At 37.1% G+C, this 18933-nt stretch overlaps 1 protein-coding gene across 3 annotated transcripts; it reads right to left on the bottom strand.

Moving 5' to 3' along the window:
• Positions 1 to 7967: 7967 nt before the first annotated feature.
• Positions 7968 to 14488, bottom strand: LOC133312655 (uncharacterized). 3 transcript variants are annotated; one of them, XM_061513892.1, is made up of 8 exons: positions 14278 to 14488; positions 13141 to 13232; positions 11701 to 11848; positions 10849 to 10980; positions 10598 to 10747; positions 8699 to 10339; positions 8441 to 8610; positions 7968 to 8353 (listed from the first exon to the last, which is right to left on the bottom strand). In XM_061513892.1, the coding sequence occupies exons 1-8, from the start codon at positions 14407 to 14409 to the stop codon at positions 8206 to 8208; spliced, it is 2613 nt and encodes an 870-aa protein (XP_061369876.1). In that variant the 5' UTR covers positions 14410 to 14488; the 3' UTR covers positions 7968 to 8205. The 3 variants fall into 3 exon arrangements, with proteins under 3 accessions (XP_061369876.1, XP_061369878.1, XP_061369877.1); XM_061513894.1 differs by lacking the exons at positions 13141 to 13232; positions 14278 to 14488 and adding an exon at positions 11265 to 11451 and having other exon boundaries at positions 11701 to 11829; XM_061513893.1 differs by lacking the exons at positions 11701 to 11848; positions 13141 to 13232; positions 14278 to 14488 and adding an exon at positions 11265 to 11681.
• Between the last annotated feature and the right edge of the window lie 4445 nt (positions 14489 to 18933).

The raw sequence follows: 18933 nt of genomic DNA, 5'->3' as shown, positions 1-18933 counted from the left end.
GCGCGCGCGCGCGCGCGCGCGCGCGCGCGCGCGCGCGCGCGCTTTGATGCTTTATAGTTGTTTTAGTACTCTGTATGATTATTGCATTTGTGATCACTCTAAGTGTGGGCCCTGATCAACTCACTTCTTTGTGTACATGTGCAGGACATGACGAGGCACCGAAACAACCCCGGACCATCAAACACCAATGTTCAGCCAGAACCTGTTTTGGCTGCTCTTGTGAGGCCTAGAAGTGGCCTTGGGGCAACGGGCGTACAGCCTGATCCCGTGGCTGAAGCTCTTGCAGCCGTTCAGAGGGAGTTGGCTGCTAGCAGGCAAGCCAATGAAAATTTGTTAAAGACAAATGAGACTCGCGGACTGCTATGGCCGCGATGATGACCGAGTCGAGGACGTTGTAGGGGTCTAGGCCCGTGAACCGGCAACCCACTCCTCCTCCTCACACTGCTACGCCTTCTCCACCTCCTTCACAGGAAAGGGTGGAGCGGGTAACAATGAGGGTGAGGGTAGCCATCACTCTGGAAGTCGGAGTCGTGCAAATGACCTCCAAGTTCCAATGGGGTCTTAGCTGAAGATGTCAAATTGTGACATAAGCAGTCGGTTTGTAAACCAGTGTAGAAAGGTGGAGAAGTGTATTGTTCTTCTGAGGCCCAGGCACCTAGTTCCACAACGGGCTCAGGTTATTGGAAGAACTGCAAGGCAAGAAGTTTGTTGATAGAGGAAGTTTGTTGACCTCCTCCCAAGTGCAAGGGATGTGGCAAAGAGCATAGAGGTCCATGTGCTACTGGTGAGGTGATTTGCTTTAAATGTGGAAGATCCGGTCACTACTCCAGGCAGTGTCCTCAGAACGAAGCAAGGACTATGGCAGTTCAAGCTACTGCTGTTCCGGTCTCTGTTGTTCAACCTATGCTAGAGTTTACATTGATAATATGGATGTGGAAGTGTTGTTTGATTCAGGAGCTACACACTCCTGTATGTCTGATTTTATGGCCGTTGGGCTAAATTTGCAAATGTATGACATTCGCCCTCCAATGAAAGTGGTTACAGCTACTGGAGAGGAGTGTTATACATCCGTGTTGTGTAAAGATGTCGAATTCAAATATGAAGGCCGAGATTACGTGCTGGATTTTATTTGTTTACCTATGATCAGCCTTCAAGTTATCTTGGGTATGGACTGGTTGTCAAAGAACTGTGCTATGATAGACTGCTGCGGTAAAAGGATTGTGCTTGATGCTGATGATTCTGCTACTAGTTCTTCCCCATATCTATCTGTGTTGCAGGTTAGAAAGGCTTTGAGGGCCGGGGCATTGGGATATGTCTTTGTGGGGGGTTTAGTAGGCGGAAGTCATGAGGAGATTGGCACTATTTCCGTGGTGAGGGAGTTTGTGGATGTGTTTCCAGATGAAATTCCACAACTTCCGCCTCATAGAGAGATTGAGTTCACGATTGATCTGTTGCCTGGTGTGGGGCCTATCTCTCTGGCTCCGTATAGGATGTCACCACCGGAATTAGCCGAGTTAAAGAAGCATATTGAAGAGCTTTCGGCTAAGCAGTTTATCCGGCCAAGTGTGTCCCCGTGGGGAGCACCAGTCATATTTGTTAAGAAGAAGGACGGTAGCATGAGATTGTGCACTGATTACCGTCAGTTGAATAAGGTTACCATTAAGAACAAGTATCCTCTCCCTCGCATAGATGATTTGCTTGATCAGTTGAGGGGTGCTTGTGTCTTCTCAAAGATTGATTTGAGGTCGGGTTATCATCAAATCCGAATTAGGCAGGAAGATATTCCGAAGACTGCCTTCCGATCTAGATATGGACATTATGAGTATCAAGTAATTCCATTTGGACTCACTAATGCTCCTGCGGTGTTTATGGATTACATGAATCGCATATTTAAGCCGTTTCTGGATCAATTCGTGATTGTGTTTATTGATGATATCCTGATATATTCGAAGAGTAAGGAAGAGCATGAAGGCCACTTGAGAACTGTGTTGCAAATTCTCAGAGAGAAACAGTTATATGCAAAGCCTTCTAAATGTGAATTTTGGCTTTCTCAAGTGCAATTTCTGGGTCACGTTATCTCTGCTGAGGGAGTAGCAGTTGATCCTAGCAAGATAGAGGCAGTTGTTGATTGGGAGAGACCCAAGACAGTAACAGAAATAAGAAGTTTTTTGGGTTTGGCTGGTTATTACCGGAGATTCATTAAAGAATTTTCAGCCATGGTGTTGCCATTGACCCGTTTGACCCGAAAGGATACTCCATTTGTTTGGACACAAGAATGTGAAGAATGCTTTCAGAGCCTTAAGGAGAAACTAACGACCGCTCCGGTGTTAGTACTTCCCGACCCGGAGGGTGAATTTGAGCTATACAGCGATGCTTCCAAGAAGGGATTGGGATGTGTGCTGATGCAAGATAGGCGAGTGGTAGCTTATGCATCGAGGCAATTGAAACCGCATGAAGAAAATTATCCAACCCATGACCTTGAGCTTGCTGCAATTGTTTTTGGGTTGAAACAGTGGAGGCATTTCTTGTATGGAATGCAATTTGCAATATTCAGCGATCACAAGAGTTTGAAATACTTGTTCGATCAAAAGGAGCTGAATATGAGACAACGACGGTGGACCGAGTTCCTAAAAGACTATGATTTTGAATTGAAATATCATCCTGGCAAGGCTAATGTTGTAGCTGATGCACTGAGCCGTAAATCTGTGAGCATATCAAGCATGATGATTAGAGATTATGATGTGATTGAGAGGTTCAGAGATATTCAATTGTCTAAAATCTTTCCATGTAAAATTTGTGGCTTTGAAATCACGAGCATTGAGAATGAACTGATGACCAGAATCAAAGAAGCCCAGCTGCAAAATGAAAGTGCTAGACGACTAAAAGGTCAGAGTGGTGTATCCTGCAATGATGAGGGTATACTATTATATCAGGGTCGTGTAGTTGTACCTAGGCAGTTGGCGGAAGAAGTGATGGCAGAGGCTCATAAGGGTCATTTTACAGTTCATCCGGGAGCTACAAAGATGTATCAGGACCTAAAGATGAATTTCTGGTGGCCTGGTATGAAGAAAGATATTGCCGAATTTGTCTCTAAGTGTCTCATTTGTCAGAAGGTAAAGATTGAGCATCAAAAGCCTTCTGGTATGTTACAACCTCTGGATGTTCCTGAATGGAAATGGGAGAGTATCTCCATGGATTTCGTAGTGGGATTGCCGCGAACACAGGCTAGTTATGATTCTATATGGGTGATTGTGGATAGATTGACAAAATCCGCACACTTTTTGCCAGTTCGGGTAGATTTCTCTGCGGAGAGATTGGCTAGGCTTTATGTGAAGGAGATTGTGAGGCTTCATGGGGTGCCTGAGAGCATTGTTAGTGATCGGGACCCGAAGTTCACTTCTCGCTTCTGGGGAGCATTGCAGGAGGCTCTTGGCACTCAGTTGAGACTGAGCACTGCTTATCACCCACAGACGGATGGTCAGACTGAGAGGACCATTCAGACGTTGGAGGATATGCTGAAGGCTTGCACCCTGGAGCAGGGTACTGCATGGGATCGATATCTCCCACTGGTTGAGTTTTCATATAATAATAGTTTCCATGCTAGTCTGGGTATGGCTCCCTACGAGGCCTTGTATGGTCGCCGGTGTAGGACACCTACCTGTTGGTCTGAGGTTGGAGACACAGAGCGGTTTGGATTGGATTTTGTTCAGGAGACTACTGAGCAGATCAAAATGATTAGGGATCGTCTGAAAAAGGCTCAGGATCGTCAGAAAAGTTACTATGATCTCAAGCATCGACCTCTAGAGTTTGAGGAGGGAGATCATGTGTTCCTGAAGCTGTCACCGGTTACGGGTGTGGGACGAGCCCTTGGAGTGAGGAAGCTGAGTCCGAGATTTATTGGACCCTACCAGATTCTTCGTAAGGTGGGACCGGTTGCCTACCAGCTTGCCTTACCTCCGCAATTAGCAAATTTGCATGATGTGTTTCATGTTTCTCAGCTGAGGAAATATGTAGCTGATCCTTCTCATGTGGTTCAACCTGATAATGTTGAAATCCGGGAGAATTTGAAGACTCCTATTGGACCACTGAAGATACTCGAAAGAGATGAGAAGAAGCTGAGAAATAAATCTATTCCTATGGTGAAAGTCCAGTGGGAAGGAAGGACGCCTGAAGAGTCCACTTGGGAGCGGGAAGATGAGCTTCTCCGGCAATATCCTGAGTTTAAGGACATGTACGTTCTTGATTTTGCGGACAAAATCGCTAAAAGGTGGGGTGACTATAATAGCCCATATTAATTAATTAGGAAATCAAGTGTAATTAATTAATTAAACATGTTTTATTGGGTGAAATTAAGTATGAGGCTTAATAAAATGAATCTGAGTCACTTTGGAGTTAAAAAGTGTACTCAGTGAAAATTAAGGGGTATAAATGGGTACTGGTGAAAGTGCCCAAAATATAAAAATAAAAATAGTAATATTCCTAGAATAATATTCCAGACTTTTGGGTAGAGTTTGGTAATTAATGGAGTTGAATAGATAGATGAACCGATACCCGCTTTTTAACCACTTAACAAAGTTAAGTGGCATAAAGTAAAAAGCAACCAATTCCCCTCCCCATTTTCACGACGCCAGAAACAGAAAAGAAGGAGAAAGAAGAAGAAGGAGAAGGAGGAGAAAGGGAGAGAGAAGAAGAGAGAGAGGAGGGAGCAAATCCCAACCGATTTGAGTGATTCAAAAGCCTAAATCGCTTAGAATCTCGCCCTCTTTCATAATCCTAGCTTTGTTTTGAGTGGGGAGCATTGTGAAGAGAGATATTACCCCTCAAAAATTCGACCATTTGAGTGATTTTGGGGTTTTGGGAAGTTCAACCTCCATGGGAGCTTGAGGAACACTCCTTGCTTGGTTGTGTGACCATTGGTGGTAAGACTCTAACCCTTGAACCTCATGATTCCTTGAAATTTGCATAAGTTAGGGTTTGTGAATAGTAAATTGGGATTTTTATGAAATGTAGTTGAATTGACTATGTTCTAGGAAGATTTAAGCTTAGAGCATGTTGTGAAAAATGCTAGGAACGTCATTTAATCGGTGGAAATGAGCCTAGATAGTCATTTGGTAATTGTTCATAACATTGGAAAATTCATACTTGGATTGGTTGGTATTCTAGCATGTTGAACAATTAGTGAGATGAATGATTGATTGTGTCCTTGTGATGTCTAGGATTGAGACATTTGGACCAACCGTGAGTGAGCAACCATTGGAGCAAGCTATGGAGCTTGATTAGCTCCATTGGATAGGTGAGTTCATGCTTATGTTTGGTATGAAATGTATAGCTTGGTTGATAGCTATGAGATGTTATTGGATGCAATATGTGTTAATTGCATTAAACCTTGTGTAGGTTTTGTTTGAGAAGTGAAGTATTGTAATTGACTGACTGTGGAACCTGTTGGTGGTGAACAAAGGTTGACTGAAGCATTGAGGTAAGCCTTCGGACCTTGGGTGTAATTCCCTTGACTGTTCTACCAAGCCCTGAAAGGGTGGAGGTTGTGATTGTGTATATAAATGCAATAAAATAGTGTAATGCTTTGTTATACGTATGTGTATGCATTTGGTGTGGCATAGGATGGTGTTTCCCTATGTTGGTATGTGGCATGACGATGCGTAAATCATACTTGGTAGTTAGCTGGCCAGTAGGACTATTTGCATCTGAGTTTCCTTAGGACAGCTTGAGAGCTCGAGGGATTTCTCCTGGAGATGTATTGCACTTTGCATAGATATGTATTTACTGCATTATTATTGTTATTGCTATTACACTAATATGGAACTGTGGGGTGGAGAGATGCTCCAAGGACCCCTGGTTTACTGGATATATTCGTATATCTCACCCCGTGTTGTGGGGACCCCCTTTCAGGTAAGGATGCTGCAGGAGCCTCTGGTGGCAAGTGGCCATATCTGGATTATGCATGAAATGTGGCATTTCTTTTGAGATTGTACATGTTGTTTTGTAGCTCACATGTATAGAATTAAATGAATAGGCAATGCTAGATTTATGATTTGTATATTGGAATGGACTTAGCCTATGCTCATGCCTTTGGTCATCTCTTTTGTTGATCGGAGCCATGGGAATGATCATAGTAATTTGTAAGCTAAGTTCCATGATTTGTAATGGGTATGTAATGTAAATGATGCCACTTGAAATTCAGATATGCATGCTATCATGTATTGAGTTGTGAATTGGTTGGGCTGAAAATCAATTAGGTACCCTTTTGTTTAAATTGGTAAACGATGAGAAAACAAAGGTCATGCTGCCCAAATTCTAGCTAAATCTCATGAGGAGAGGTTGGATGAGTGCTAGGATTTAGTTTTGGGGCATGGACAATTGGGGTTTGTAATGGGGATGCATTTCCCCTAGGCTTGGACTTGGGAAATGTGGGAATTGGAATTCCCTGGCAGCGCGCTTAAGCGCCCAGGAGCGCGCCCAAGCGCCCTGCTGCCCCTGCGAGTGCCAAGGCATTCTGCCTCCTCGCGCTGGAGCGCCCAAGTGGGGGCTTAAGCGCCCGGGATTGCGCGCTGGAGCGCCCTGGTCCGCGCTTAAGCGCCCTTCGCCACTGAAGGAGGAGATGCTTCTGTCTCTGCGCGCTAAAACGTCCCAGTGGGAGCTTGAGCGCCCAGGCTAGCGCGCCTTAGCGCCCTGTTGCGCGCTTAAGCGCCCATCCACACTGGAAATGTTGATGCTTACTGCCTCCGTGCGCTTAAGCACCCAGATGGAGGCTTTAGCGCCCGATAGCGCGCGCTTGAGCGCCCGGTAGCGCGCTGAAGCGCGCTGGGCCTGTGACCAACACTCTCTTGTGTTGCTTCAAATGGTCCTAACTTGGGCTACAGTGCTCCGATTTGAGCACGGTTTGAAGCCACAGGTAGCTAATGAAGAAACCTACAATATAGTAGAAGTATTGAACTAAACAAGAAGTAAATTAAAGGTTTAAAAATGGAAAATGAACATGATGTTAAGCTTAATTTATCTGTTTCCGCAAGGTAATTTGGTTATGATCACGAAATTGGGTATTATAAATTCGGCATGTTTTAAAAAGAAAAATTTATCCGGATTTTAATTGAACCCATGTGATTGTAACTGCGCTTAATATCATAATGCGATGTTAACAAACCGGTTCTAGAACGGGGTGTTACATATACCCTCTCTTCCCCCTTCTCTCTCTTCCCTTCTCTCTCTGACTATACAATCTGTCGCCGACGCCGCTTCCCATCGCCAACGCCGCGCAGCTACCCATCACCACCGCCGCGCCGCTGTGTAGGGGGTGATGGACAATAGAATTGAATTCCCATCCATCCTCATCCTCTGTATCTGAATTCAAATTGCTTGCGTTCGAGTTCATTAGTCCATCAGTGTTTGGATTAGGAGCAGCAACATTCGATATTGAAATTGATCCGTTTTTGTCAGAATTCATTTGAGGTGGGCGCTAATAATACAAATTCGAAATCAAGTAGGATATTCCAATGGACCCGTTCGTAGCGGATCCCTTTTTCACAACATCACTATTGGAGAAAACATGGGCAGAAGCAGGTTCCTCCTCCTCTTCCTCGCCAAATATTGAAAGAGGAATAGCTCCCCCGAGGCTTTTCTGCCAAAACGGCAATGCCGTTGTTGTCGTTTGCATGTTTCTGCGAGGAAACCCCAAATGGTTCAATTTTCACCACGTAGGGGCAGTGGCAGCGGCGATAGAGTGCGGCGGCGCGACAGTGGTGATGGGCAGCTGCGTGGCGTCGGCGATGGGAAGCAGCGTTGGTGATGAGCAGCAGCAGCGACAGATTTTATAGTTAGAGAGAGAAGGGGAAGAGAGATAAGGGGGAAGAGAGAGTATATAAGGATCAAATCAGGACCGTCGGATCAAAAAACTAATCTAACGGTGCAATTATTGGGTAGTAACCCAACTTGGTTGTTACAATATCCTACCCCAATATTAATATGAAACTTACTTTCATAATTGTACGAGCTTACCAAGTAGTATCTAGAATTTGCCATTACATCCCTCAAGCACTCAAGCTCATAAATATGAAGTTTATGTCTGTTGCCTCGCGTGGAAAAATTGTAATTACAGGAGGAGTTTCTTGACCATCTGAGAGATTTAACCACTAGTATTTTTTTTTTTTCACCTTTATAGTTATATGTATATATAATAGACCGAAATCCTAATCACTTTAACTTGAGCTTTTCAGCTGAATATACCCCTTTTGTTGTACTTATCCTCTTTACTTTCCGAGGTGAATATTTCTGAATCTTCTCTTTGCCTTTATGACTAGATGCCTTACTTGGTTGTGCAGCTTTTTCTCCGCCATTCCTCCTATCAAACAAAGGACAAAAATGTCAAATCAATGGACTACCAGAATCAGCACTACCTCAGCCTAAAAAAAGGGGGTCAAACACAAACCTTAGGTGCAGAAACATGAATAACAAACCAACAGCAGCTGCACCACCAACGACTGATCTTAGTAGTAGCTTCTTTTGGGGTTTTCCTTTTGGTATTTCTATATCCCTCTCTTCTGTTTCAACTAAATTTTCTAAGGAGTGCACGCTCTCATCTTCTGGTTTTATTTCCTCCTACATAACAAAATTGCAAGACAGACTCAATTTGCATACGAAAATGAATTAATATAAGCATGCCTGAGAAAGGATCAGGACAACTTACTTTAACATGCACCAAACAAGTATGTTCTGAATGGTAAACAGGGTCCTTGTCGTATGGACATGCTTGATGACCATCATTGCATTCAATTTTTGAGCTTCGATTTGATATGCAGAATCCAGTGCGAGATACATCTTCATCACTATTGGCAGGAACTACAACATTATTGGTTATCATATCTAGCACTTTCTGACTGCCGTCTACCATGTCTTGAGTTGTGCCACCTTTGCCACTGAAATCATTAACATCATCACCAAGAGTGGGACATTTTTCACTGTCATCTACACGTGGAGCATTTGATGCAAGAGCCAGACGATCATTTTTTAGCTCTTTACTATCAGTTCCCAACTTAATAACAGCTGCATTAAGTAAATCTTCTTCATTTGGTACACCAGACAAAATAACCTTGGACGTCAAGACTTCAAACGCTTTTTGTTTACAAGGTGTAGTTTCCGCAGGTGAGCCATTCTCCAAAAAACATGAGGAACTTTGGTTATCTTTAGCTCCATGTGATGTCATAGCACATTTTCCTTTCCGATCCCATTTACAAAACTCGGGCAAATAATAAGAGTGACAGGACAGAAACTCCTCAGATTGGTTGCAACTAGCATTATCCAAGCACTTCAAATCAACTTGAGACTCCCTGTCTTCATATGTCATAAACTTTTTCAGTATAGTTGAGCTAATGTCATTGCTGTGAGGTACAGCTCTATCTGAAGAATTAGTATTGCGAAAGTAACAATCAGGAGAATATGATGAAAGCTCAGCTTCATCAAATTTCTTTACAAAATATGAATGTCTTGCATTACAAGTGATACCATATGCCATTTCCTTACATTTCATTATGTCTTGAGATTCATATTCTTCTTTAATCATGTCCCATTGATAACTCTTAACATTATGTAATTCAAAAGACTGAATGTTCTGGAGATTGTTCTCTGCATCAAATTGATCTCCCAAGTTCAATGCTACCTTTGACAAACACCTCATGCCAGCTACTTGCAGAACCTCCGTATTATCACCAATTTCAAAACATCTACCATTGCGAATAGTCAGTGGGGTTGGGTTCGAACCATGAGAGCTAGCACTTTGATGGACATTTGGTGTACTATTTTCTTCATGAAACAAATGAAGTTCCTTTCTATCTTTTGCATGCGAGCTAGCATCTCTTGTAACTGGTGTTTTGTCATTCGTAGGAGTCCCACTGATAGAAGCATTATTTCTTAACAACACATGCTCAAAGCAATCAAAGTCCATAATCCTACTTTCTTGGACTCGTTCGTCGCTAGTATCTAAATTAGATGTCGTACCAATAAAGTCAATATATAAATTCTCGCAAGGAGATGATGACCAACTCAGCTTACAATCATGCTCTATATCCTGAGAGCAATGATATTGCAATGATTCCAGTGAATATGACAAATCAAACTCATCATTAGAATTTTCATTTCTCTCTTGAATATCCACTTGATCTAAATCGTCTGGCATGAAAACACCTTCAACCACTGAAGATGGTATATTGTAGTTTATCTCTGATGTATAATCATCCAAATCATCAAATTGTACTGGATGCTTGATTTTTGTGTCATCAGATTGGTCTGAGTATGTCTTGTAGTCTCTGGTGGAGCCTGTAACTGAGTAACCCTACAGAAGTATCATGCTTTAGAGATACAAGAAGCAAAATGATTTGGTAGAAGCACAAAGTACAGTCCATGACATTCACATAGATGCCTATTGGGGGGTTTGTGGGGGGGTGGGTTGGCTTGGTGGGGAATCTAACCTCAGACATCATCATCATACACAAGTTCAAAAAGAATTAGGCCGTTGCCAATTTTGTTACATACCCGTTGGCTTTGTAACTAAATGTTTTATTTTAACTGATTAGTGACATCAAAGACATACCTGTCTAGATTTTCCTCTCGCATGCTTCTGTGAGTAATAATTAGAAGAATCTGCAAGGATGCTGTGAGACAGCTCTATGTTTCTGCGGATGCATCCCACCAAATCCTTGGGCATGGCTACCATGCAAGTCACGATATCAAAATCTGGAACCTGTCACCGCTTTCTTACATTAGCAAAAACCATTATTTAGAGAGAGAAAAAAAATAAGGGCAAGTAAATCAAGATTATAGGGAATTTTGAGACTTCCTTACATTTATATTCATAGACCTTGATTTTTTGGAGAATGAGCGTATACACATGCAAACTCTACGAGTATTTCTTCTCTCAACTGCATCTGATGGAGAGAAGAGGTCAACGCCAGTCAATCCCAAGATCTTGCAAATCTACATATTAAAAGATATTGAGATTACTAAGATATCCAGTTATTGATGTATGTTTACACCATTCAAAAGTTGCAAATATAAATAAATAAAATGAGGTTTCAGAGTTTGTCTTTCTTGTATTCTTATGCTTACATCAAGAGACTTATCTACTATTTCAAACAAGTCAGTTTCAGCACAACATATAGAGAAAACATCAAGGAGATGGAACTCAATTACACAAGAAAACAAAACAATACAAAACAAAGGAAAAACAAAACATCCTAGAATTCAGCTTCCAAACTTACTTGACAGGGAAAGGAAGAACTAATGAATGGTTGAACAAAACTTCAACTCTATAAACACCCACGGAACTGTGCTTCAATTTGGACACAAAAATTTGTAAATTTGCCACCCCCAAAGATGCAAATAAGCCTCAGGGAACATGCTCCACGTTACAAAAGCCATTACCATTCTCCATACAACCACATTGCACTGAATTTAAATCAAATATCAAGGACAGTTACTGGTTTCAGAACAATAATGAAAACTTTAAATTTTACTTCTCTCTTGGTTTGGTCAATAATATCAGTTGCCTGGTATAAAGTGTCACTGAATCCGTGCGATCACTTCAAAAAGTATTCAAACTATATTCTCTCACAAGCTAAAAGTAAGGAAAATATAACAATTATTCCCTTAATTTGTGAAAAGGAAGAGGTATGTAATATAATCAAATTAAGTTACCTTCAGAAATGAATCAACATTAGAATAAGGCCTATATCTCCCGCCTGTCTTCTTAGAAGCAAATGGCTGGCTTTTGTATACTTTTATATGCCTTAGCTCCATATGCTTTGCTAACAGCAATTTCCACACCACTTTTGACACTTGAAACCTAAAAATCAATAAAATTGTATTTGGGTTTCAAAAAATGCTTCTGTAAGCTTCTTGGAGTTAAATTATAATCAAAACAAGCAAGTAGTGCCACCCTTTAATTCCCATATAAAAGAGACAAAGTAAAAGTACACTCTTTAATTTCTATTCTGTTGAAGTCAAAGTCTTTCACGAGGAATTGATTGGAGTCTTGCTGTAGATTAGCTTGAATAAATCATAATATTTAGGAATTGCCTATATCATCAGAAATTCTATATAGAATAGAACTATAGCATAATGATTTTCACTCACTGATCGATGTTAAGTTTTTAACAGCCATTTCTCAAACCAGATGAATTTTCAAAAGTATTGTTCTTTAAAGTAACGATGTGATTTTTCTTATGGGCAAAAGTTAAGAAGGGAAATTCAATTATACACCAACACAATAATAATAATAATAATAATTTATAACACTGTACATGGAAGTATTGACAATGATACATGTTTAGTTATTAATGTTTTCCCTCCAATTTCCTGATTTTGATGGAGCTTTATTCACAATATTATCAATTTAAATTATTTACTATTCAAAATTAACTAAATGAAGAAAATGATCTAATATGTTTCCTATTAACGTTATTTGTATGTTTAGTATTAGCCTTTGATAGACTAAATATATACAAAATACATCATGAATTAATTTTCAAAATATCTCAACCTTAATATATAAATATTAATAAAATAAGTAAAAACACACTACATATCTACTATAAAAAAACACACCACATGCTGGTGGTAGCAGTGAATTGTGACATCCATTTCCCACTACTTTCCATGAAAGTGGTGACAATCACGTGTTAGTTATTGATTAATTTTCTTTCTCAAATTCCCCTGATTTTATCCTCAAAATTACTAATTTTCATTATTTAAACCGAATCAAAAAAATCATCTCATTTGGTTTTAAACATTATATGTATGATTAATATTAGCTTTTAATACCCAAGTGTGGTGGCTCAGTTGGTAGCATGGGGATTTGAGTGGTGAGAGAGGACCTCGGTTCGAATCCCACCAACACCATCTGGGGAGGGCATAAGTACCGTAATTCTTAGACTCGCACCCGAACTCTGGATTAATTTTCAAAGCATCTCAACCTTAACACATTAATAGTAATGATTATAAAATTAAAAATGTTGAAACCAAATTATTCAATTTCATAATAATAATTTAGCATATGCATTGCTTATTTAACAAGACCGTGAATCACACATGTTATCTATCAAGTATATACATAAAAAGTAAAAACCAGATACGTACAGCAATTCTCCATCAGCAAGTAGTTCTGATATAATTAGTTGCTCCTCTAATCTTATCTGCAATACTTCTCCTAGCCAAATTCTCGTTTGAGTCTGTAAATTGGAAAACAAAATAGCTATAATGAACAAATGATATATCATCTTGAAATTAGTAACAAGGAAAGGGGAAAGAAAACAACCTATAACATAAAGAGCAAGAATAAATAATGAAATAAAAAAAGATAAAGACGAAGTGTGAACTAGAGAATCATGGTTCATGTCTCGCAGCTAGAGGATGAAAAACAATTCCGATACTCAAGTGATTAATACTAGATGTGTTTCTCACGCAACTTCTATATCTGCTTATATTTATTTGTTAGACGCATAATCAACAAGTTCATTCAACCTCTAACTTCACATGGTTTCAAAGATGAAAGTTTGCAGTCATGCTCAACTTTCAAATAGAAGAATAGAAAGCTCCTTCATTGATAAGAAATTATTTTATTTTATTTTTAAAAAAAAAAGAAAGCATGGATAATTTGTGAAACAAGAAGTTATCTCCTCTCACAAATTCTCTACCAGGATCATGTAGCTATAATTACTGATATTTCACAAAATTTGTCAAGCATGAACAGCAAGAGAAGCACCGTTACATATCAGCTCAACTTTTCATTTTCTCACAAACCAAATTCTTTGCATACATTTTTATATAGTCATATAACTTACCGGTTCAAAACGAAACGAATTGCATTAAGTATTAATAAAATTTAAGAGAATACAAAACAAACAAAATCTCTTCATTTCCCCACCCGGTTTTGAAGGAATTGGATACAACAACATGCATAAGCATCGTAGAGCTAAAAGTTGATAAGAAGGAAAACAAGATGCAATATAAATTTAATGCATATTAGAATAGAGTTAATCCAATTTTTCAAGTAAGAAAAATGTCACAAGGCTTTTTGCCGATCTACAGTAGTAACAGGAAAAGGAAAAATAAAATAAAAAATCTTCTTCCAGCATCCAGCTCAGACTAACCCCCAATCAAACAACACAAGCAGATTCTAAAAGCAAAAACAATTTGATGGATTACAAAATCGGAAGAAGAAACAACCACCAAAGTAAGAAAATAAGAGTGAAGGAGAGAGTGAGAGTGATAAACCTGCAGGAATGCATCGTCGAGTTCACGAAAGCTAGATTCGTCAGTGGAAGGAGATGAATCAGCAGACGCGACGATTTCGAGAAGCTCCGAGGATGGGGCAGTCTCCAATAATGGAGATTCCTCACAAACCATCACTCTGTTTTCCACCCAATACGAATGCAAAAATAAGACACGACAACCTCAACTACATCTACATGTATCTCTATATGTAACAAGCTAGCACCTAGTACATTTTACTAGTGTATATATATATATATATATATATATATATATATATATATATATATATATATATATATATATATATATATAGAGGCAGGAGTCCTTTTAACACCGGTGTCAAAGAAAAAGTTTGACACCTCATCTGGGAACCGTTAGATTAAAAAAAATCAATGGTGTCACATGTTTACAAATCAGAAGCGTTGATTTTTTTTAATCTAACGGTTCCCAGATAAGGTGTCAAACTTTTTCTTTGACACCGGTGTCAAAGGATCCTGCCTCATATATATATATATATATATATCTGGTTTGGTTCTTGTTTTGTGCAATAGACAAAAAGTGCTGTGCAGCCACAAAAGACACTGGGGATTGTGCTATTCTTTTTGTGTTCTTTTGGTTCTCACTAGCTATAGTGCCCGCGAAATTTATGAGGTCGGAGTTTTTAAGGCTCTCCACATTCACAACCACCTTTCATTTCATTCATTCCATTTCGGTGGTTGGGTCAACATCTCCTATCTTTATTTTTATTAATATTACTTCTCTTTAAAATATATGTTTCCATGTGGAACTGTCAAGTGTGAATTTTGATTAATCTGTCTTGAACAATTATCATATAAATTATATTCCTTATTAAATGCCATATTTTGAGTTGTAAAATATCACGACAAACGGCAATCTGTCCCACTCTCGAATGTTACTTTAATGATTAGGTTTACATGAATGCATACTTAAATTGAATACCACAAAAAAAATATCAAAATAAAACGGAGAATTGGCCTTATAAAACGGCCTAATCAACGGTCCTTTTTAAAGTTTTTTTTTTTTTTTTTTTTTGAGTTTCCTATAAATATCATATCCGAATAGTCAGATTAATTCTTTTGAGACGTAAAAATTATTAAATTGAATTTTATCTGTACCAACAATTTTTTTGTTCATATACATTATCAGGAATTGAACCCCAACCCCTAACAGCATATTTAAGGGATCTAAAATAAAATATTTTATCTTGCTATCGATGATGAGAAAAGTATTAATTATTGTGTGTTCCGTTTTAAAATATTGAAGTTTAGAATAGATGATTGCTCTTTGGTGTTTCATTTTTGGCTTCATTGAATATGGCATTGAAGGTAACAACGTGGTTAAGTGGAGATCAGGCAACAGACACGTACACGATGTAGTTCCCACACCCCACATCACATAATATGATAATACGAGGATTGCGTTACGTGTCTGTTCCATAAACACTCCCTCAAATCTTGTCTCTCTGTGCTTTCCTTTTGTCTTTCACAGGTCAGAATTCGATCACTTTTTTTTGTTTTTTGTCTCCAAGGATTGACAAATTAGACGGGGAAGGAATATTATCAATCATAAGCCTGAATCAATTTACATCGTGTAAAAATATAAGATTTTATATTTAATTTTAATCATTGATTCAACTCATATTTCTAATTAATGAAAGTTATTAAATATAAATTACTAAAATTAAAAGTATAATGTCATCGTATAAAATATGAAATAACAATAGGATAGGGTTGTAGCCCATTTTAAGTCTCCCTTCAATCCTGCAAAAGGAAAGGAAAAAATAAAAAATAAAATTTTCAAAAATTGAAAGTGTATGATGTACACATCAATTTTACAGATCCAATACTGAATCTATTCTTATCTTAATTTATATTAAAATGCCTTTTATGGTAACTGACTATTAAAGCAAATAATATCATCGAAATGCCACCAGTGGGTTGACCAGACCTTATTTATGTCCAACCTTTTTCACAGTTTTAATTCTATTTTTTTTATTTTTTTTTTTTTAGAGGTTACAAGGAAATTCAATTTTTTTTATTTTTAATTCTTTATACATTCAATTTTATTTTAAAAAAATTATGTATAAAATAATTCTTAATAAACTACAAATCTAGTTTAGTTTTTCATTGGATAAAATTAAAAACATAAATTATTACGTTATCATGTGCAAAAATAATATAAATAATTATTTACATTTACATTGCGATTGTCGTATGGCTATTTTAACAGTGATTCTTCAGTCGTAATCATTTTGGATCAGGCCCAGAAAGAGTTGTATAGATGGGGCCATGGGGGATTATTGGACTATGGAGCGGAGCCTATGAAAGACCACATACCTGTGCGCCCATTTTAATAAATCTACCTATTGCTAGGACTGTCCATTATGACCTACAGAATGTATTTGAATAAGTTTTCTTAAAATATATTTTTTATGATATATTTCTTAATTATTTTTTAGAAGTTATTTTTTAATTAATTTAAAGGATTTTGTATTTGTCCTTTACATAGAATTGTGTTATTTTATTTTTTTGGTAATCTATAATTGTGTTATTTTAAGTGAGAAAAAGAGATACACAAAAGAAATAATGGGAGAAAAAGTGAATATTTTTAATTTAATTTTAAATAAAATTAAAAATACTAGTTTTAACTAAAACAGTCATTCTTTAAAAGGATAAATATTTTTATGTATAAAAAAAGGACAAACATTTTTTCCTAATTTAAAATATTAAACTATTTTTCAATTTTAAATTTATTAAAAAATTATTTAATTTTCTTAAAACTTTTTACTTATATATATATGGCAAGATCTTTTGACACTAGTGTCAAACTAAAAAGCTTGAAACCAAATCTTAGCCATTGATTTCCGCCAATCTGACGATTATACTTTATTAAGTCAAACTTATTTTATTTTATTTTTTGTAAATTTAAGTCAAACTTATTTACTAATTAGTAATTCCCAATAAATCATAACCGTCGATTGGTGAAAATCAACGGCTAAGATTGGATGTCAAAGTTATAAGTTTGACACTAGTGTCAAAGAATCTTATCCCTATATATATACATATATATGAAATAGTTTTTCTCATGTGGTAAGAGATAAACTGTATCTCCTACACTTACATAAAATGTGTGAGGCCCATGTTTTCTTTATTTTTCGTTTCTCTTCACATGGCCCCCACATATTTTTATGTGTGTAGGAGATAAACGACGTAGTTTTGGGTGACAAGACGGTCAAGTAACATGATAAATAATTAATCTTTAATATATATATATGTGTGTGTGTGTATGGGAAATCATGCTCTCTTGCAACAAAAAGCATATTTTTTCTTGCACAGAGATCGTTTTCTGTGCCAGACAAATTTTTTAAAATGTGGGACCCACATTTGATTTGTGTTTGATGAAAGAGACATTTGGTGTCCTACAAATGAGAAAAGAACGAACCATGTATATATAGGGGGTGTATTCTCTTCTGTCACATGAGAAGAGAACTTTTTGCGGTATATACACTCAAATGGGCCAGGCTTGATTTTTAAAAAAAATGAAATGTTGGCACGAAAATCAATCTCTCACTAGTAGGAGAAGATAATTTTCCTACGACAGAACAACTATTTTTCCCATATATATATATAAAAAGAAATGTACTTCTCCTTTCAAACAAGAAGAGATTTATTGTAACAACTAAAAATAACTATGTCTTACCAGTAAGATATAATTGTAATTTTAAAAGCTATTTTTTCTCTCTCCTCAGAAGGTTGTCGGTTGACGTGGCAGAGAGAGAAAAAATAACTTTAATATTACAACTATGTCTTACCGGTAAGACATAATTGTTTTTGTTGCTGCAGAAAATTCTTCTCCTTTGAAATGAGAAGTTGGAAATCCATATATATATATATATATATATATATATATATATATATATATACACACATACATACAGGGGAGTTCTTTTGACTCTATAAGTCTTATTTTTTATCTCAACCGTTGATGGATGAAAATCAATGGTTATCATTTGTAGTATAATTAATTAATTAATTAGTATAATTTTCTAAACTACAACCGTTAGATGGACGAAAATCATTGGTTAAGATAGAGAGTAACATGTTATTCCCCCACCATTATACCAAACTAATCGCCTAATATAAATCTCTTTTTCTTTTGTTTTGAAAACCTTAATATATTTCCCTTTTACCAAACATATATTTTTTTTTTTTGAAAACCCTAATATAAATCAACGGTTGCCTTTTTGAGATTTTTTTTTTATTACTTTTTTTCTTTATAGACAGAAATTAGGTCAAATAAATTTTTATTAAAATTCTTATAATAAAAAAAATATTATTTATAATAAAAAAGAATCAAAAGCCAAAAAAATTTAGGAAATTTTTTTTTGAAAAATTATATCAGCTTATTTTTAATTTGAACTTTTAAATAATTTTTAAGATAATTTTTTTATATAATCATTAAATAGCTTTTAGTTTTATTTTTAAATTTATTTATTTTAGCTTTACCTTTGAAGTAAATTTTAACTTAAAAAAAAGGCACCAAACATACTCTAAAGAGTTATATCTTTTTCATACTATTTTTATTTATTTTTTTGGTGAACTTCATACTATTTTTTTTAAAATTTTATATTGAAAT

The sequence above is a fragment of the Gastrolobium bilobum genome, unplaced genomic scaffold, assembly GCF_033153095.1.
Source record: "Gastrolobium bilobum isolate Gb01-03AN ecotype WA unplaced genomic scaffold, APGP_CSIRO_Gbil_v1 utg11336, whole genome shotgun sequence".
Lineage (NCBI taxonomy): Eukaryota > Viridiplantae > Streptophyta > Magnoliopsida > Fabales > Fabaceae > Gastrolobium > Gastrolobium bilobum.
Note: the sequence above shows the minus strand (reverse complement) of the source record. Positions and strands in the feature narration are given on the sequence as shown.

Coding starts and splice junctions, on each gene's coding strand:
- LOC133312655 (XM_061513892.1), bottom strand. CDS start 14,409: ATGGTTTGTGAGGAATCTCCATTATTGGAGACTGCCCCATCCTCGGAG. Junction 13,233..14,277: donor TCGACGATGCATTCCTGCAG/GTTTATCACTCT, acceptor TCCAATTTACAG/ACTCAAACGAGAATTTGGCT. Junction 11,849..13,140: donor CTTGCTGATGGAGAATTGCT/GTACGTATCTGG, acceptor ATTGATTTTTAG/GTTTCAAGTGTCAAAAGTGG.